The 21,941-nt window shown below is 37.5% G+C and overlaps 2 protein-coding genes across 6 annotated transcripts in view; both read right to left on the bottom strand.

The window, feature by feature from the left end:
* The window catches only part of RABGAP1L (RAB GTPase activating protein 1 like), a 705,349-nt gene that overhangs the window by 426,986 nt on the left and 256,422 nt on the right, over positions 1 to 21,941 (bottom strand). The window lies entirely within an intron of this gene.
* Positions 1,856 to 14,913, bottom strand: GPR52 (G protein-coupled receptor 52). The gene has a single exon (XM_007480831.3). The coding sequence runs from the start codon at positions 4,827 to 4,829 to the stop codon at positions 3,747 to 3,749; it is 1,083 nt and encodes a 360-aa protein (XP_007480893.1). The 5' UTR covers positions 4,830 to 14,913; the 3' UTR covers positions 1,856 to 3,746.

The raw sequence follows: 21,941 nt of genomic DNA, 5'->3' as shown, positions 1-21,941 counted from the left end.
AAAGGACTGCCTCAGCAAGTAGTGTGTTCTTCCATACCATGGGTCTCCAAGCAAAGAACAGATGACAACTAGTTGTGGACAAGGTAGAATTCTTTTTCAGGTGTGAAATGGGCTAAATGGCTGGTAAAGTTTCTCTTCCCATTATCCCATTTTGTGTTCCTGTGAAAATTCCTCCAACAATATCACTCATTAACTCCAAATTTAGAATTCAGTATATCTTGTGCCTTAAATGATCCACATTTTGAAATAGAAATTTTTTCTTAGAATTCTTACATTAGAAAATTTATTTGAAATAAAATATTCAACAATAAGTAATCATGCCACACATAGTCTTGAAGGATCTAAAAACCATGCCTGGCACTGGGCTGTCTTCGTGAACAGCAAATTGTTTATATTTTGCATATCCCTAGTAAGTTACTAGCAACAACCACCACCACACTAAAACCTGCACAGACTTTCATATAAAATGTTGCAAAATCTGGACTGAAACAACACAGTTCATGATACCACTGAATGGCAATTATGTGCTTCAAGGTAGTGAAGGACTGCCATTTTTCAGTCTTACTGGCACTCAAGTTCCCCCTAAGAATCAGCATGGTGAAAACAAACCCAGAATCACATCCTTAGTTGGGATCAAGTGACATTATTTCATTGTTGTTATTCTCATTTCTAGTGGATAACAACCATGGAACACCACTTAATGATGGTAATAAGGAAAAACCCCTCAGCATTTTATCAAAAAGTCTCACAGTACTTTGTATCCTCCTATTACAGAAGGACACACTAAAGGATCACATAAGCAATTTAAATGACTAGAATTAACATCTTAGGAAATATTATTAAAACCTGTAACTTGCTTCATAGCCCCTGATCTAATATACCTTATATTTAGGAGAAAACCATTTTTTCTCTTTATAGAAAAAAAAAGCAGGGAGGGGGGACTTAATGAAGAAGGCTCATAACAGGTCTTCAGTTTGGCAATCTTGGGAACTAGGCTCAACAGAACACCCTCAGGAGAGGGATGCTCACATGAAAGTGAGGGGAAGAGACAATAATTTAGGGATGGGCAAAGGAGGGATTAAAAAAAAACAACAAACCTTACCTTCAGTCTCAGAATTAATACTAAATATCAAAGAAGAACATTAAGGGCTAGGCAACTGGGGTTAAACGACTTGCCCATGGTCACACAAGTAGGAAGTATCTGAGATCACATTTGAACCCAAGTCCTCCCAACTCCAGATCTGGCACTCTATCCACTGTACTACCCCAGCTGCCTCCAAATGAGGGCTTCTACTATTTAGTATTTACTGGGGATTGGGAAAGGGATTAAAACCCAGAAATTTAGAGTAAGAACAAAGAGCAGTAAGTTCAGAAGTTCTGGCTCAAAAAATTAAAATTAAAAAACACTCAAAGGAAAAAGTACAAAATTTGGGGGGGTTCTGGGAGGAAGTATGTTGGAAAGGACAGTTCTAGTGTCCTGAAAAGGCAGAAGCAACAGGTCTAATGGTAGGAATCATAAAGAGAGAGCCAAGTTCTATCATAGTACTCAGGTCCCTCTTTTCAGAATACAACAAAGTCATATGACAAAGATGCATTCCCAAGGTAGAAATTACACACAAGGAATTCTGTTTCTAACACAAAGTAACTTTCAGGATTAAAGTTCCTTGATTTAGACAACATTAGAGGAGTTCTTTAACTTGTTACCTAGTGCCAGGGACCAAGACTTCAATGAATGAATTTCCAGAAGCAAAAAGTGGCTAAATCACAAAAATTTAAGACAATTAAATCCTTATCCCTGAACAAGCAAGTCAGTCATTCTAAATACATGTTTTCATTAAACTGAGGCAAAGTCCAATTTGGATACATATAATACTATTTTATTCTTTATTTTTTAACTTTCTTACATTTTAAAAAACATACAGGGGTTCAGAACAATCTTAAAACAATATGTTCATGTTAAAGGGACCTTTGAGAAGTCAAACCACTGGTGTGCAAACATGGTTGGCTTCCAATGTGAAGAATCCTAGGCACAATTCACTCAATGTATTTGTTTTTGGTAAAACAAGGAAATCATAGTGCATCTGTTAACAAGTCTAATACTCCAAAGTTAGACACTTTTCAATCCATCTGAGAGACTGGCAGCTTGGGCCAAAAGTAAGATTTATACATCCCTGTGTTTATTCCCCCCACTCCTCCCAATAACTCCCACCCAAATAACCCTCCCCAAACATGCTGCATCTGAACCCCTAGTAATTTATTACACAAACCCATGTAATGCACTTACAAAATAAGTTCATCTCTGAATCTGAAAGCAGATCATCATTACAAAGGGAAATACTGAAGCTCTTACCTGTATTTGATAATTAATTAAATTGTTGTCTCACCTCCTCCAAGAACACAGTTTTGTCTAATAAATATCTATTTAACAACGGCACAAAAAGTATTTTTCTCTTAAAGCAAGTTTTTGTTTTTGTGTATTTTACTTCAATCCTGCAGACTGAAAGCAGCATTGACCTATTCAATGTGCTATGAAAACAATAGGCACAGACCACATAATATAATTTACATTTTTTTTTGTTTTAAAAATACTGTATATGCAAGCAGGATTCACACAAAGGACCTGAAACTACAATAGTAAGCTATGTAGTAGACCCAACATAAAAGGGTTAATATTTGACTTGAAAAAGGAAAAAAATTCAAATTAGCACAGACTGGTATCTCACTACTAGGTTTATCTCTTATATCTGAATAGAATAATCTTGTTAGTGAAAAAAGGGGGGAGAAAAGCTTTAGCTATCATTTTTTTAAAAGTACCATATTAGGCACAGAACTTATTTAATAGGATTGGGGGGGGGGGGGGGGGAATGAAATGTTTCTAAAAGCTATTGGAATAGGTTGAATGAATATCGTCTCCCCCACCCACCCATCCACCCAACCAGCTAGGTTGCTTTTTTAGAAGGAAGAGGTTATTAACATTGTAATTAGCTTGTATAGTAAATTCCCTCATTAACTAATCCACTTCTGGAATAAGGAACCAAAAGATGAACAGCAGAAAAGGGGGAGGGAGGGGGGGCTGAGAAGGAGATTTGGAGGAGGCTACAGAATATAATAGCAGGCTTTGATAAACAGGAAAAAAAGCTTCTACCTTTTAAAAAAAATAATGATTCTATTTTTTTGCTTTTAGCTGACCACTTGTGCAGCAATAAATACTGTAAAAATATATGCCGGGATGTTGTGTGACTAGTTATTAAGCTACATTTACTGTATAGGCTTTGTAGAGATCGTTTGTGGATAGCCTGCTAGTCTACTGTATTTTAAAAGTACATTTTAATGCAAATGGCTATTCCACGCTACATATGTAATATGTAGCATTTATATACAGGTGAAAAATAAGAAATGACTTCCTAAAAAGAGGGAGGAAGATACACAGGAGGAACCTACTTTCATGTGCCGGTTATTTTATGCCCTGTGGAAGATTTGAGATTCTCATTTTCACTAATAAATTTCTCTTACCACCACACAAATTCAAAGGAACCATATTCACATGATAAATGTCTCTTGTGTATTCCCTTTCTATGTTCTTTTCCATAGTTTTCTTTTCCATTAAAAAAAAATCGCTTTTAGTCTATATGTCATTTCATAGTGAACTATTCAAGTAAATATTTCTGTCGTGGAAAATCTCCGGATGTGTCAAATGCTATTCCAAAGCACTTTCAGATTAAGCTTGACTAGCTGTGCAGTTTTCTTTAGATGGAGCAGGAATTAGCCCGTTTTCTGGGCTTGGGGTCCTGTATGTCTTGGTCTTTTAAACACATACAAGATGAGCATATGGTCTGTGATAATCTTCGGAGGCCCAACCTAAAAACACTATTGGAGAGACTATATATTACACAGTTACAGAAACTATTGCTTATAGCAAGCCAGGTAGTTAGGAAGGAGAGAGCGGGATTATCCAGGACTCGGGAGCTCTCCAGAAGAAAGTATATAATGTAAGGAAGCCAGAGCATGTAGAACACACTGGTTATCCGGAATAAAACCATAGCATAGCGTTTGTCGGGGCTATGTCCAGTCTCTCCAGCAGCATCAACTTCATGACTGGGAAATCGGGCCCTTCGGTCATTGATCTCTTTGGTGTGCTGCCGACAGATTTTGAAAATGTGGAAGTAAGTGAAGCAGATGACAAAGGCAGCAGGAGCATAAAGTAAACAAACAATGAAGCCAGTAAAATAGGCATTGGTGAGCCAAGAGGTGGCACACCACTCAAAAATGTCACCGTGGTAACCTGGTTTCCCCCAGCCAAAAAAGGAAGGCAAAAAAATCAGGCAGGAATAGATCCAGATGAGAATAATGCAGATCCTCAAGCGACAAGGAGTGACCAGCTGATTGTAGGAAAGAGGTTTGGTGATGGCAAGGTAGCGATCCACACTGATACAAGCCAGGCACGCCATGGAAACACTCTTCAGCACTGAGATGATATATCCGAAAACCTGGCAAGTCAGTGACTCGTGGACACCTGTGGAATAATTAAGCAAGGAGAGAGTGGGAACCAAGCAGCTCACTCCCACGAAGAGATCAGCATAGGCCATGGTCTGGATAAAATAGCTGGTAGTATAATGATGCAAAAGTGGAGCACAGTGAAAGACAAAAATGACAGTGAAATTCCCAGCAATGATTAAGAAAGTCAGCAGGACAATAATGACCGTCTCCAGGATGCAGACATCCTCTGCATTGTAGTGGCCAAATCCCAGTGGACAGGAGTGATGCTCAGACACATTGCCAAAGCTCATGTTGTGAGCCCTTGGTTCAGTCAACCTGCTGGACTCATTCATGGTTTGGGATTAGGAAACCCTGCGTCCAGGACAACAGCAGTCCAGTGGCGACCTGCCTGACATCTGCTAACCTCTGCACTTTGGTGGCTCAGCCTCTGTCTCTGCTGACACTGCCAATTGCTTCTGTCACAGATTAGCTTTCCAGAACTGCTCAAGTCTCTTCATCGGCATCAGTGCAGCACTGACACACTTCAGCCGTGGGGGGGAAAGGAGCTAGGAAGGAGGTGAAAAGAAGGCCACCGATTAGCTCCCTCCAGTGCTCTCAAACTATCTTTAACAAACACAAGGCACTTCTAAAAAAAAAAAACCAACAGATTCTTTATCTTGCACTATGGAAAATGAAAGGCATTTTGTTTTCTTTTCATTTCAGTCATCAAGGGAATAGGATGGGAAAGGAAAAAGCTTTTGAGGACTGTTTATTCTCCTGAGAAAGGCAATTTCTTTGGGATCCACTAGAGATAATGAGAAAAGGACAAAAGTCTTTCTAGGACTTGGGCTTCCTTGATCAGAAGTGATATGAAGTGAATGAATGTTTTAGATTCATTTAAATCATTAAAATGTCAGGAGGTTAGTAACATCTTTTAGTTGGAAACCTAGCAAAAGTTCCCTCTAGCATGCAATGCCTTTGGGATTTGTTCTCCAGATGATAATTCCTGTCTCATTCCCATGATCCATCCTTTCATTAAAGAGGTAAGAAAAACATTCTTGTCAAGGTTAATTCCCAAAGACTCAACACTACTTGGATCCGAAAAGAGTGGATTGTCTTTAGAGGCTGAATGGAAGGGGAGAAAAAACGTTTGTCCTCCAACTGTAGGAGAGGAAAACAAAACATCTCCAGGGAAGCAGATAATGTGCAATCAGTTCACATTCCCCCAATAAGATGAACCCACAAAGTTTTAAGTCGGTTTTCCGTTTAAACAATTTTAGTCCTTTCCTGGTAGGGGTGGCAGTGGCAGCAGCAGCATTTTTAGGCTCTCCCCTATCCACCTCCCCCCCTCAAAAATCAACCTTGCATTCAATCTCAATCTTGGTAACTGAAAATATTTTTCATTAGCTGGTCCGTCTCTTTCCATATAATGAATCAGGACAATAAAGTGCATGGCTCAATTAATGCTATTTTTCACCTTTGCAACAACTCAATAATCATTTCCAAAGCCCCAAACAATAATAGAAACTTCAGACTGCATTCTACTCTGCCGCTAACAAAATGCTGATTTGACTAGAAACGCTGCCATTGTTTACTACTCAGTTATTTTCTGTCAGATCTTCATCTTCTAGGCTGCTCTACCTGGTCTCTCTTCCCTAGATGATTAGCATATCAAATAATGACTTCAGCAACTAGCTTTCCTAGGATCGGAAAATTACCTCGTTTATTACATTTGCCGTTACAGAACAGCCATATGTTAAGAAAATGCTTCTTTTCTTTCTGCGTTCTATTTTGAGGAAATGCTCAATTAGTGCGGGGGCCATTAGGCAGATTACGAGATAGTCTTGTTTGTAAATGTCCCCAAAGCATCGAGGCAAATTTAAATCCTAGAGTAGGAAATGCTGGAAATCAGGCAGGGCTGGTCGGACGGACAAAGCGATCCAAAGAGAAAGGTTTCCAAGGTCATTCAGATATTGTGCTGAAAGTCCTCTCAAAAGTACTAGCGCCTCAGAGATCCTTTTGTTAGTTGTCACTGTGCTTTCTGAAGGAATCTCATGCACTAGAAATAAAGCATTTCCTCTAGCCCTGATGCAGCAGTTTAATAGAAAGCATTCTTTTTAAAGTTCTTTTCTCGGATACATCACCAAGCCATAGAGGGGAGTCCTTATGCTTTATTCTTTTCTACCATCCACAGGATGCTCCTCACCACGCATTTCCCACTGGCAGGAGCCAATTTCTTCTCTTTCAAAGGAATCACTTTGGGCTTCTCTCGTTACAAGCATAAGGCAACGCTTCTCACCTAGATCCCCTCTAATCAGCTGCTGTGCTGTGCAGCCTGATTTAGAAGTCCGATTGACTGTGATGCAGTTACAAGGAGGCTGTAGCGATTCTTCACTTCACAGTCGCGCTCTCTGGATTATTGCCTGCACCTGAGCCCCTGCGCCTCCTTCTCATCACCCTGAGCTGATGCAGAACAGCTCCCCATCAGAAAGGTGACTCGGTCCTTCTGCCCCAATCAACAGCCCAGCCAATGGCTATTGCAGCTGAAACTGTCACTAGGTAACAGTTGCCAGGCACATGCAGGCTTATAGCCTTACATGGCAAGCTGCGATCAAGAATGACAAATGAAGACAATGGAACTGACCAATGCTTATAATATATTAATGGCATGTCAGAACTTCCAGGGGTACTTCCCATCTAACACTTTTACAACATTCTGCCCTATGGATTAACAGCTCACGAAAATATCTGTGCATGCACCTTTAAACCTCACAAAGAAACTATCACGATGGTACTATGAGGGACACAGGCTAAAGAAATAAGTCAGCAGAAATTTAATCCTTATTGGCAGAAAATACTTATTAATTATTAAATATGCCAAACCTTCATAAACCTAAGCTAATGGGGGCGATTTATTTTCCTTCTCTGAAAGGGGTTATATTTTGATGAATAGAAATTGATCATTTACATATTGCCCCCAAACACAGTCAATTCCTCCTGTCAATCCCTGCTGAAGTTTGATATTTAAATTACCCAACAATAAAGATAGAATACAATAGAGTTAATATCCCAAGCTAATTCTTCTGTACAAAAGTCTTGCCTGTGAAATGTTTAAGATCAAGCAGAAGGAAAAGGGTTAAGTGGAAGGGGGAAAAAATCTTTGCAGCATGAGCTGAAAACTTCAAAATTTCCCCTAAATCATTTGCTAATAGTTCACCTCCCTGTGACTAAGAGTACAAAAAGTTCAAAAGAATTTTTCATATGATCCACAGAGATGCTTAACATCTATTTTCACTTTGGATTCAAACACATACTATTCTGAATATGTTGCGGTTTGGGTTCAACAATTCATGTTTGGAAGTGAATTAGGAAAGAAGAAATGCTTGTCTTTAATGTCTTAAGTTTAGAATTTTCAAAATTGGGGAAATGAAGGACAGAAAAGAGTCACTGCAACCATTGAGATGGGTAGCAAAATTACAGAAGAACATAGGGGTCTTTTAAGAAAACAAATGTTTTTTACAAAAGGTTTTTCATTCCTTTGTTCATAAAAAAATGACTTTAATCTATATGTCAGAGACAATGTGTTTTTCCTTTTGGTTACAGACCTTTGAAATAGTTTCATTTTTTGTTCTACTCTGTAGTTTAAAAGAAATATCAGATACAGTTACAATGAGATAAAATAGAGACAAAATGCAGAATAGATGGTGAATTTAGAAGTGAAAGCAAATATCTTCATTGTGAGAACAAACACCTAGAAAGAATTATTTTAAAGGGAACAAGTTTCATTTTTGGCATTCAGAGAGACATCCCAAACCAAATCTATCTGGATTTCCTTTTCTTCAGTTTCAGAAGCCTTAAATATTCAAATTGTGAATTGAAAGGCAAGAAAGAGTGGAACTTGTAGACAAAAACATGGACAAAAAATTTGCTGAGAACTTGTTTTTAGTCTGAGTTACAAAAACATAAAATGATGAAACTTGAGCAACTCTGCAGTTTTATATGGTGGAATGATCACTCCACTCAGTCAGAAGACTTGAGTTCAAATCCTGACTACACTACTTAAAAATATTCTTCCAAGCACACCCAGATTTGTAAAAGAGGAGGAGAAAGGGGACTGAGACTCTCCTCTCTTACTAATGGAGAGGGGTGAACAAAGGTTATAACCCACTGAATGGATGTGTTTCTCCAGTGAGAGGTTGAAGGGAGATGTGAAGGAAAAGGGATGTGAGGAAAAACTAAAAGGTCTGAGGAAAGGGGCTGTGTCTCTCCTTCCCCAAGGTCCAGTGACTTAGAGCTTTGGCTTACTCAGAGAGAGAAAGACAAGAGGAATCTGTCTACCTCTCTTCCCAAAGATACTCCACAAACTATATCGCTGAGTCTTCAATGTGGGCTCCACTGCTGGAAAGGATGTTCTTTCCCAGACAGTCCTTTCAAGATCAAGGGTTTTTTGTTATTGAACCCTTCTCTATAAAGCTCAGTGACAAGCTGAATCTTTGCTTGTTACAGATGAAACAAGACTTACTTTGGTCTTGTTCACTATTCATCCAACCTCTATCTTCTTATGAAAACCTCAACCAAACTCAACTGACATAAACCGAAATTTATTTGAAGAGACAGGAAACAAGGGGGTTAGAGGGGCCAGGCAGTAGGATGGAGGGATAAGGGATGCCTTAACAACTATATTTTCCAGTAGTTGGTTTTCAAAGGTCTTTGGCCAGAGCCTTTGTGCCTCAAGCCTTTTTTCCCCAACACCTTGCTTCTTATTTTCTTGCATGACACTAGTTTAAAGTAATATCTCTATAAATCTATCCAATGGAAAGCAGAAAAGGGGGAGACCCAAAAGTAAACGGCAGATTAGCTCTGACTAGAGTCCAACTGACTTCTTATCAGACTTGAGTAGCAGGAGATAAGTGAAGGGAGGTTGTGAAGGATTTCAAGCTGGAGACAGATACACAAGAAGGAAATCAGGTTTTTCCTCCCTCCCGAAGTTTCAGATATCTTCCCTGACCCTCAGGAAAAAGCTATTCTCTGGTATCTTCCAAGGCTGAAGTGTCCATTGCTCAGAATTCTCTCAGCTGTCAGTTCTCTTTCCCAGAATCCTCAGCTGACTCTTCCCTGCCCCCAGGCTAGCCTCTCCATCAGACTGCAGGATCCTATTAGGGTCTCTTCTCTATCCACAAGATCCTATTATGGTCTGTTCTCAATCTTTACAGATTCACAGGTCCTTCACCCCATATAAATAATCAGTTGCCAAATCGAGTCCCTTCTCTCTCATATGTCCTATTCTCTTTACTTACATATTCACCATCCCTGGTTCAAGTGGGTCTTCAGCACCTCTCAGCAAGACTACCAACCTCCTTGGGATCTCTCTCCCTCAGGTCTCTCCTCCCTTCAATCTATACTCATCACAACTGCTAAGGTGATTTTCCTAAACTTCAGGTGGGACCATGTCACTCCTCTACTCAATAAAGTTCAATGGCTCCCTATTGCCTTTATGATTAAATATCAACTGCTCTTTTTGGTCTTAATAGCCTTTTATGTCCTGGTGTCCATCTCCCTTTCCAGTCTTGTTGGATATTCCTCCCACCTCCCTTCCCATATTCTGAAGTTCAGGTTTTGCTGCTATTCCCTATACAACACCTTCTACCTCCTGTTTTCCTGTCTTATCTTGGTGTTCTTTCAAGTCAATGATATACTTCTTCAATTTTGCCTCTACAGAATTTCCTTCAAAAGTTGGCTCAGACACCATCTTTACATCAAGTCTTTTCAGGCTTCTTATCCCCAGAGATACAAATGTCTTCTCATCTAGTTGTCTTGTCAATTTTCTAGGTACCTATATACAAATATATTGTCTCCTCCCCACATCAGGAGCTGCAGGTGAGGAATGCTTGTTTTTGTCCTTGTATCCCAAGTGCCTAATAGTGACAGCCAAACAGTAGATGCCTATTAAATTGTTGTTTAATTGTTGACTGTGTCTCTCAACAATTTATTGAAGTTTACTCATCTGTAAAAGGAAGATGTTGAACTATATAATTTCTTCAGTCCCTTTCCCACTAAAAATCTACAAGTCTAATAAATTAACTAAAATATATACTCATTACATAACTTTTAAAACATTATGCCCTTAATCACTAACAAGAATCTATATGACTTTGTTTCTCACATTGGAAAAATATGAAAATAAACTACTAAATGACTTAGATTTGCATGAGGGTTTTAACTACACGAAGACTTTTGGGACACCTTGTATAACAGAATGAAAAGCAATTTAACAGTCTATATTATATGCACTTCTAAATGCAAGGAGAAAAAATCCATTTCAATGGTAATTTTGGGATGGTACACTACTCTAAATACAAAATGGATTCTAGATTTAATGTTAAAAGAGATCTTAGTGATCTATTCCAAACTACCATTTTACAAAGGAGGAAACCACATCCCAGAGACTTGCTCAAACTCATACAACTAATAAATGGCAGAACAGGGAAGTGAACTCAGGTCCTGAAACTCCAGATTCAGTGGGGTTTTTCCATCTGCCCTACCAATATTCTCCTGGGAATGCTTCTGGGACTCCTAATTAATTCTTTCACTTCTTTTCCTTAAATGATCCTTTCTACTTCAAATCTAATATCATTTTCTTTTCTTCTCTCAGTTATTTTTAGCCATTTTATACATGGATCTTAACTTATAGTTACATTCAAATTCCAGGAATCTGTTTAGAGTGGACATTATTTGAATATTAATTACTGTCATTTTTTTAATTATTACTCTCATTATTAACTTCCCTAGCCTTTCTCTAGGTGGTGAATTAGGGCCAAGAAACCTTTCAAGGGAATATTAACAGAGTCCCTGAGGGCTACAAATAAAACCAATTTAACAAATAGAATAAAGATCAAACGGATATTGAGTAGAAACAATAGAGGAAATAGCGAAACTGGAGGCATTTCATCAGTATAGAATCACCATTAGAGCATGGCTGTCCAACAAGTAGCAATAAAGAAATAGACAGTGTATGCACACATCTTAAGGTATAAAAGATTGGTTTTCACAATATTCTTTTCCTAGTTTCTGAATTTAGAAATCTTGACCATTTCCTTAAATGATTGAAGCACTAGAATAATTTGTGTGGGTGAAGTACTTGCAACTAAAATGGAGAGAGGAAGCATCAGCACACTTTTTGGACAGGTTGCTATTTTGGGGGGATTCACTTAGAGGACATAATGCTCACCAGAATAAAATCTAAACTTCAAAATTTTTAAATAGCTTTAAATTCCACATCCAAATCAAGGATCTAGTTAACTTATCTTAATCTCTTTATTTCCCCAAGAGTCATGAAATTTTTGAATATTCATTTAATTCACTGAAATATTATGTTTGGAAAGAGAAAATTATTTTATTCCTTTCAGCCTGCCAAATGCTATAGTACAACAAAAGAGAGCTACCCCTGAGGAGGAATCACCTGAAGGCATGAAAGATGCCTCAGCCTAGGGTGCAGCCCTATCCTTGGGTTAGAGAAAGATCTTGAAAAGTTTGAAGACTGGAGGATTGAGAAATTTCCTGTCTTCCATTCAGCATCCTTGGAACAATAGCAAAGTCTACATTAGGGGCCAAGACAAAGCTATAGGAAATGAGTAAAGATGACTCAAGATGCTACAGTGAACCTAGTGGAAAAGTTTTCCCAAACTTTTTGGGGAACATTTTGAGGACTTCAACAAAAAGGACTTTTGGGCTTTGTCAGTTGACTCCTTTTGCCATATGTGTACATGCTAAGCTTAGGTCTACTTTCCCCCAGCATTTAGCATGGTGCCTAGCCTCCAATAGATACAATAAATACTTACCAAATGACTGGCTGAAGAGCAAGTCTCAGGCTTCTGGAAGGATGTTTTGTACCAATTGTTTTCACTGTACCATCTTAGTAAACACCCAATCCTAAAAGCTAATTAATTAAGATTGACTAACAGATATCAAGTGGGAGGGTTATTATTAAACTTTTTTTTTTTTTACAGATGAAGAAACTGAGATGGACAGAGGTTAAGTGAACTGAATAGCCACATTGCTTATAAGTGTCTATGGTCCTGGCTATTAAACTTAGCACTTTGTCTATTATGCCACCTAATAAATGTTTACTGAATTGAAGTCACAGGAACATAGAATTATATCTGGAAGGGATCTTGTAGTTCATTTACTCTAACCTAATCATTTTAATACTGAGGAAACTGGGAACTAAACAGGATAAGTGGCTTGCCTGAGGCCACACAGGTAATAAGAATTAGAACCAGGTATTAGCTAAGGGCAATAACTCCAAATCCAGAATCCTTGCCCCTACAAGCATAATGTCTAAGCTCTAGTGAACTAAACTGCTACGTATTAATTATTTTTTTAACAAAGTAGAAATTTAAATTCCTAAGTGGATTTAAGTCTGGAAAAAGTGATTAAAAGCCAATTAGGAGGGCCTCTCCCACATTAAAACTTTTCCCAACCTCTTAGCATCCCAAATGCCCTTACAAAATGACAATTCCCTTGACCAGCACAAAGCCAGTCACCTAAAATCACCCAAATGGCTTTCAAGAAATGCCCAGAAAATTGTGTCATGCTAGAATAGAGCATTTTAAGAAGAATACTGGAAACCTGTTGAAGTAAAGTCCCATTGAGGATGAGAGAGAGGTCTATTGAAAGTCCTAAAAGGCCTTTGATAAGAGTGGGAAGAGAAAAAGCATTTAGTCTGTGCCTGCTTTCACACAGTCTCAGTATACCTGGCTCAGGGGTCAGCATTTGTACTTACAGACAACATCTCAGACACAAGTTAGATGTCCAAGTGAGAAAGAAATCACTGTTAAATTCCAGTTAAAAACTGTTTGGAACTGCCCTGGCTAGCTATGATCTCAGGCCTAGATTAGTCATACCACTTGGTCAAATGAGCCAAACCAGGGAGAAAGAATATTCTTTTGACAGTCACGAAAGAGGCTTACCCTTTAAAAAAAAATGAAGCACTCCAGAAATGCTGACATGGTTTTCCAATCTAATACTGAAACAGAACTCATCAATTTTCCTACAAATCCTCCTGAACTTCCCTGTAACTATCAAAGGTACCAACATGCTCCAAGTGACCAAAGCTCACAAAAGCAACTTCATCCTCTGCTCCTTACTCTCAATCACCCAGTCTATTACCACATCTTGGCAACTTCCCTCATATGCATACCCTTCTCAAATTGCTCCCACTCTAGCTAAGGCCTTCATCATGACTTGCCTGACTACAGGAATAGCCTTTTACTTGATCTCCCTGACTTCTCTCTCCCTTCTTCAATTCCTCTTCTACACAGCTGCCGAAGTGATATCCCTAAAGCTATGTCAGCCCCCTTCTCCCCACACACCATGAAAACACACTCAAAACCTGGTGGGGCTCCCTGTGACTTCCAGGATCTGCTTTTCATCATCTGGACCCTCCCTCCCTTAACAGGCTTCTTATCCTCCATGCTCACCGACTCACTCTATAGCCATAGGCATCTACTTGATGTTCACACACATAGCAAGCACTCCATCCTTCTCTGGCCTCATGCCTGAAATGCTAATCCTTCTCACATTTGCATCTCACAGTGCCCAGCAACTGCCTTCAGGACTTAGCTCAAACACCTGCTTTAGGATGCCTTTCCTAGTAACCCCCTCCCCAGTTACTAGAACCTTCTCCATCAAAGAAGAATATGTCTTTATGGTCCTGGTTAATCATATGTTCCCCCCATTAAACTGTGAGCTCTAGGAGAGCAAGAACTGTTTTTAACCTTTTTTATTTGTACCATTAGTTAGCACAGAGACAGGTGAGTAGTAAGTACTTAAGTGTTTGGGGATTGATTGATTGATTTAATTATTTCTTAGTGCAGAAAGGGCTAGAAGTTAAAATATGTAATTTTTTTCAAAGCTGAAGTTTTGGCAGCATAAAAAGCACTATACAGGGTAAAATCTTATGGAGGACAAACTTTGATGCCTAAAGTTTTTCCCAGGTATTGTTTACTTTTAATATGCATTATTTGTTTTCTCTAAAGATGGGTTTTAATATCACTTTTGGTTTTGGTTACATCATTAAACTAAATCTCACATGTGAATGATCTGGTATCATTTAGAAAACACTGAGTCTTCTATGAAAACATTAAGACTTATTTAATGTTATTTTGGATTTAGAAACCATACTTTCATCTGTCTATTTGTTTACTACCCTCTCATCACATCTTCCTAAAACATATATATTTAAATTCTGTATGTTTGCCAAAAGTAATAACAATGCTTAACACAGTCTCAAATTTAAAAGGCCACCAATGAGTATGGTTATAAATCTCATAATAAATCTATGATCAGAAACAAAGAAACAAGAACTAAATACAATAATGTGTAAATCCTTAGCTCTATGGGATGGACACACACACACACACACACACACACACACACACACACACACACCCCTAATCTCTCTCTTAAATTCCAATGTCACATTTCCAGAAGCTTCCTTAACATCTCCAACTAGATATCCTATAGGGCTCTTAAACCAAAACACATCCAAAATAGAGTTTCTATTTCCTAAAAAATGCATCTCTTCTCCAGATTTCCCCATTTCTGCTGGAGGGCACATCCACTCATCCAGATCTTCAGCCTTGGAACTCAATCTAGTCTCTCTCAAAGTCTCTCCAAATCCAATAAGTCACCAAGTCAAACTCCTAACTCTGGATTCTGATTCTATCACTTTATTCTGGAATGGTGGAAAAGAAATTTAACTTTCCCAAACCTCTGTTTAGTAAGCTATAAAATGATGACAATAATGCTAGAACTTTCTACATTCTATAAGTACTATGCACAAATCATTCTATAAACCTTAAAGCACTAAAAGATATCATTATTTGATCAAGTCCATGCATCCAAATTAATACTCTTTATTTTTAAAATGCATTCCTTCTGAGCCGATATACTATTGTTCTAGATATAATTCAATTAACTATGGCTATCCACTATTGTGTTTATAGCTTAAAGAGATTAATGTCAGCAAGAATAAAATCTCCACTTATTTGAAAAAAATTCATAGGAGTCTGATTTTTATGATTTTGTAAGAACCTACTAAGTGTCAGTGCAAGTTGGTATATACCTTGGTGCTTAATACATGCTTATTGCTTGATCAAGAAAGTTTTAGATAAAAGATCTCACTTGATGAACTAAGGATTCTACAAGGGTAGAGGTGAGGGGGGATTGAATTTCAGGGAGAGAGGCCAGCCTGTCAAAATAGAAGACATGTACTATGAAGAGAGGTGGAGGATACAAGTGGTCCACCCAGCTTTTAGACTTCCTCTGTCCTCAAATTATCTTGTGTGTGTGTGTGTTTACGTAAGTTTTACATCTCCATATATGTTCTTGTTATTTGTTAAAAGTTTGATGATGGATATTTATCATTACTGAGGGCAAATAAGCATGGACTAGGGGACAAGCTAGAAGAGATCCCAGGAATTTCACAGTATAACTTTCCTTATTTATGGCTGAAAAAGTGGAACTCCCTGCCCTAAAGTCACTTGCCCAAAATAACACAAGCAGTGACAGCATCAGGATTTGACTGCTAAAAAGACTGCAAATTTATTTATGGTCAAATTTTAATTGATGGGTTGACATAAAAAAAGTTGTAATTGAAAAGGATGGTTTCCTTTATTAAAGAAGAAATGAAAAGAAAATTATTTCATTTTTAAAAAGTGATATTTATTGTTATGGCAACTGAAGTGCTAAAAATAATAAAGAAATATCAAAGTTGTTATAGCAACTGGAATTTTAAAAGCAGTGAAGTGTAGAATAATCAAACCTTCAGCTGGCTTGAAATGTAACATCTATGACTCAATTTTGAGAAGCAAACTTAAAATATAAATGCTCAGGCTTCAGGGGGTTGTTACAGTATCTAAAACTCAAATTTTGTAAAGTTCTCCAGAATAAAAGAATTTAGGTAATTTTTAATCAATACTGCAAATTTCTGACCTAAGTGAATTGCCAAAAGAAGGCGGAAAAGCTGTTATTCATATTGATAGCTTTGAAGTTGCCAAGTGTCACAGGCTGCAAATAATATTTGTTATTTGAGCCAAATTTGTATTCCATCTTCTGGTTTTGCTTCCTGCTCCCAACTTTTATAGTGCTTCTCTAATATAATTGCAATGGTGGAAAACAAATGCCGCATAGATGTGCGCGCACACATACTTACACATACGCAGAGATAGAGACACACATACCTATGACATCTCATCTCAATGCTATGGCCATTGTTTCTTACAGAAATATATTTCATGTTTTCAATTCATTAACATTAAAGTACACTCATAAATCTTATACACATGGCTAATGATGGTGAATAGATTGATAGGAAGGAGTAAGGTATAGCAAAAAAGAGTACTACTTTGGAATAAGAAGACATTGATGCAAATCTTATTTATTATATATATATATATTTTTTTTTTTAATTAAACCCTTACCTTCCGTCTTGGAGTCAATACTATATATTGGCTCCAAGGCAGAAGAGTGGTAAGGGCTAGGCAATGGGGGTCAAGTGACTTGCTCAGGGTCACACAGCTAGGAAGTGGCTGAGGCCAGATTTGAACCTAGGACCTCCTGTCTCTAGGCCTGGCTCTCAATCCACTGAGCCACCCAGCTGCCCCCCATTTACTTTTTTTTTAAACTCTGACCTTCTGTCTTGGTTCTAAGGCAGAAGAGCAGTAAGGACTAGGCAATTAGGGTACACTCAGCCAGGGTCAAACAGCTATGAAGTGTCTGACGGCAGATTTGAACACAGAATGTCCTGTCTCTTGGCCTGACGCTCAATCCACTGAGTCACCCAGCTGCCCCCAAATCCCATCTATAATACTACCTCTGTGACCATGGACAAGACATTTAACCCCCCAAAGCCTTGGTTTCCACCTCTATTAAAAGAGAATTTTGGAATAAATGGTCTTTGAGGTCCCTTTCAACGATGAATTTATGATCTTGTGAAATTCAAATTCAGCAAGTAGTGCTGAAAACCAGAGACCATATGAGGGATTAGAAAGACAAAGACTAAAATATAATAATCCCCGCCCTTGTAGAACTTACACTTGACTTGGGGTAGGGGAGAGTGAGAAAAACATACACAGATTCATAAATTAAAATTGAAATGAGATGGTACCAATAGTAGATCCAATAGAGACTCAGGAAGAGCCTCACATTTTAAGTGACAGTTGAACTGAGTCTTAATGGTGACAGAGCTTCTAAGAGGCACAGGGGAAGGAGTATATTCTACACATCAGAGAAAGCATATGAAAAGGAATAAAGGCAGAAGATTAAGTATTATACAAAAGGGACCCCTCAAATTTCAGTTTGGCTGGAACAGAGTATGTGAGGGGGAGTCATCTGAAATGAGTCTAGAAGATGGACTGGAGCCAGAGAGGGAAGGTCTTTAAATGCCAAAAAGAAGAATTTGTACTTTATCTTAGAGACAACAGGAAATCACAAGAGCTTCTTAAACAGGGGAGTGATGTCCTCAGACCTATCACTGAAAAATATTATTTTAGTAACATCTTGGAGGCTGGATTGAGGATTGGAGAGATGAAAGGCTGGAAGACTATTTTGGAGCCTACTGTGATAATACAAATGATGAGGGCTTGACATAGGGTAGTGGCTCTGTGAGTAGAGAGAAGATGAATATGAAAGATATTGGGAAGGAAGAAAATTTTAAAACTTGGAAAAGACTGGATATAAAAAGGTATTAAGAGAAAAGAGGAATCATTTCACAATTTTCCTAGTCTACACTGCGTTTGGAATTCTTTGGACTTTTCCATCATATCTTCCTACCCCAAGAGACTGATCATGGGGAAATCTCATTTTCCTCCAAGGCTGAATCTACACATCTCACAGGTACCCTTTGCCCCTTTGATGGAACCCTTTGGAGGGCATGGCCAGGGACTCTATTTTAAAGGAGGCTTACCACAGTCTTCTCCCCATTTCTCAACAATACACTGCTTTTGGACTTTGTTGGGATTCTTCATCAAGCCCCTGTGCAGAGTAGCCTGTTCTTACCCCCACTAGCAACCACATTTGAGAAGATACAGAATTAGGAAAGCACTGATCATTGGTTAGTTAGTGTTGGATAGCTCCAAAGACACATTCTATTTTATAAAGCTGTATTTCAGTCCAGAATAATGAGGGTTTGCCTCTAAATGGCAGAGGATAGAATGACACTGCTATTCTCAATGAGAATTCAAAGCTATTCAAAAGAACAATTAAATCATTAAATTGTTCTCTCTTCAATAGTACCTGTTACAAATCTGAGGAAATGTGAACTCAAACACATCAGCTTCATGACAGCTAAAGTACCTCTATTATTTCAGTAACTATTTTCAAAACAAAATGATAAAATTAATTAGGGAAAATAAGAAAACTGAGAACAGAACCTTGACAGAAATCACTTTAAGGGACAGCAAATTGAAAACAGCAAATAATAAATGTGTCCTCTTCTTTTCAAATCATGGCTAACGGGACATATTGGTTGATAAACAAGGAGGAAGTAGCTTTGAAGAGTCTCAAAGGACTCTTTTTTTTTTAATTAAAAAATAGAATATGTGATTAGAAACCAAATTGAATGATTAACTCAAATGTTATGAATTTATAGGTCATTAGGTTGTCAGAAGTGGTATACACTTAAGAAATTTCTTTGTTGATAGAGAAAAGGTAATGGAACAGAGGAAAAATTTAAAGATATGCTTTTCAATTGTATCAAAATAAGATAGTTTTGTGAATTTTTCTCATTGATACTGACTGACTAAAAGTAGAGATCTGAACCTAGAAATCATAAAGTATTATAAAAGCTACAAAAAGTCATTGATTTGAACATACTTGAACTCTGTAGCAACTGGAGATGTCTACAACCACAAAAATATAAAACTAATTTCCTACCTATTAATTTCACATATAGCAGCAGGCTCAGTCTATCAAGTGATTTATAAAAGACTATTGTCTGCAGATTTTTTTATCTGGTTTGAAAATATAAGGTATGGCTGGGTTATTTTTTTTAATTAAAGGGACTTTTTCTATATAGATATTTATATATGGTAACTTATGCAGGTTGGACCTTCTTAGCCACCCAAAATAGCCACAAAATACAAGCCAAATTTCATTGCAATTTCCAAGGACCATCTTGATGGTTAAGACATTAAATGATAGAAGTAGAGTACTGCCTCTCATCTTTATTGTCTCCAATCAATGAAAAAACAAGCATTTATTAAATATGCCTTGCATGTACAAGGAGATTTTTTGACACTATACAAATACAACAAAACTCAAACTCCTGCTCTCAAGTTTACATTTGATTCAGGCAAACATGTACACATACAAATAAATAGAAAAGGCAAACCAAGTTTTTGAAATACCATCTGTAAAGAACATAATTTGACGAAATTGTGCAGTATGAGAAGTGGAAGAAGAATAATGAATCAGGAAAGTTAGACTGTTAATTGTCAGAAGAGTCTTATCCTAGAGGTAACAGGGAGGACCTGGAGATTAGCACAAGGCCTTGATATAGTAGGTCCTGGATTTAAATCTGGCCTCAGACATGTTCCAGCTGTGTGACCTTTGATAAGTCACTTAATCCTCATTGCTTAGCCTATACAATTCTTCTGTCTTGGAATCAATAACCAATATCAATTCTAAGACCCAAAATAAGAATTTAAAAAGAAAAGAAAATAGATTCATTCCTCTTCTGGCTTCACCAACATTTAAAAAATAATTAAATGTCACACTTCTATGAATGTTAAGGTTTTTAAAATATTTTCTTTCCAACAATTCTATGAGGTAAGTAGTAGAAGTATTATTATTCCTATTTTAAAGACAGAGAAACTTAAAAGATAAACTGGCTTGCTAAAGGTAATACAGTTAGTACCTGTCAGAGTATTTATAAAGTCTCTTTCTTTATTCCATGTTGAATACACCATAAAAATTCAGATGGGCAACAGCATATGAAGGAGGGGAAAAATGTTTTTCTCCTTAAGAGATATTACCAAACACATACTAATCTGATTTTAAAAATCATTACCTTTTTAGGAATGAATAGCAAATTGCATTCTCAGACCTTAACTCTATATTATAAAGCCATAATCATCAAACCTTTTTACTATTGGACAAAAAAAAATGAAAAGTAAATGAAGAGAACAAGCTTGACAAGCAAGAATCAGAAATAAATGTCTCAAATATGAGAAATGCCAAAACATAAATTATCTAGGGAGGAGCTTCCTATATGATAAGAAATGCTAGTAAAAAATACAATGTAGTATGAAAGAAATTAGGTTTAGACCAGCATCTTATGCCACATACTATAATAAGCTCAAAATAGACATGTGACCTAAATAGTATAAAAAAAGAAAGAAAAGAAAGCTAGATAAGATTCCTTTCACAACAATTATCTGTGAACTCTTTTTAAAAAAAGGTGGGAATAGAGGCAATTTCAACACATAGAGTCTTTCGATTACATGCAATTTTGTACAAAGAAAAGAAAATAAATAGGGTAAAAGAGACTAGAGGGGGGGGCAATCTTTGTGTCAAACATCCTTGATAAGCAGTCTGAAAACCAAGATAGAAAGAAACTAACAGAAATATATGACTAAAAGTAATTCTCTAATAGATGGGTGTCAAAGATCATAAATAAACAATTCTCAAAAGAATTACAAACTGGGGACAGCTGGTAGCTCAGTGGATTGAGAGCCAGGCCTAGAGATGGGAGATCCTAGGTTCAAATCTGACCTCAGACACTTCCCAGCTGTGTGAGCCTGGGCAAGTCACTTAACACCCCTTGCCTAGCCCTTACCACTCTTCTGCCTTGGAGTCAATACAGAAGGTATGGATTTAAAAAAAAAAGAATTACAAACTGTTAGCAATGTCTAAGTCACAATCAAGAGAGATGGGGAAAAAAGGCCCTGATGCTTACCTTCATAACTAAGAAATTGACAGAGATGACAAAAGATGAGAATGGTGGCTGTTGAGAAAGATGGATGAACTAATATACAAATTTGTGCCTTTTTGGGAGAGTGACTAAAATGTTCACACCCTTTGAAGCTGAGATTACATTGCTAGGCACATATCCAAAGAGGTCAAATTTCTTTTTAAGGTCCAATATACACCAAATGTTTATGACATTTTCTTTTTTCTTTTTTTATACCCCCCCAAAAAAAAACTGGAAACAAAGTGGATGGCTATTGTCTGGGGAATGGCTAAAGTTGTACTGTATATGAATGCAATGGGATATTACTGTGCTATAAGAAACAATGAATATGATAAATCCTAAGAAAACTAAGAACCAGAAAAAAACAAAATACTAGATCATTCCAAAAATGTAAATGGAATGATTTTTTTTTATTGAAATTGAATGTTGTGAAATAATAATGACCAAGTTTGGACCCAAAGAAGAGACACTACTAGCCTTCCTCAAGTGGAGG

The sequence above is a fragment of the Monodelphis domestica genome, chromosome 2 (genome assembly GCF_027887165.1).
Source record: "Monodelphis domestica isolate mMonDom1 chromosome 2, mMonDom1.pri, whole genome shotgun sequence".
NCBI lineage: Eukaryota > Metazoa > Chordata > Mammalia > Didelphimorphia > Didelphidae > Monodelphis > Monodelphis domestica.
Note: the sequence above shows the minus strand (reverse complement) of the source record. Positions and strands in the feature narration are given on the sequence as shown.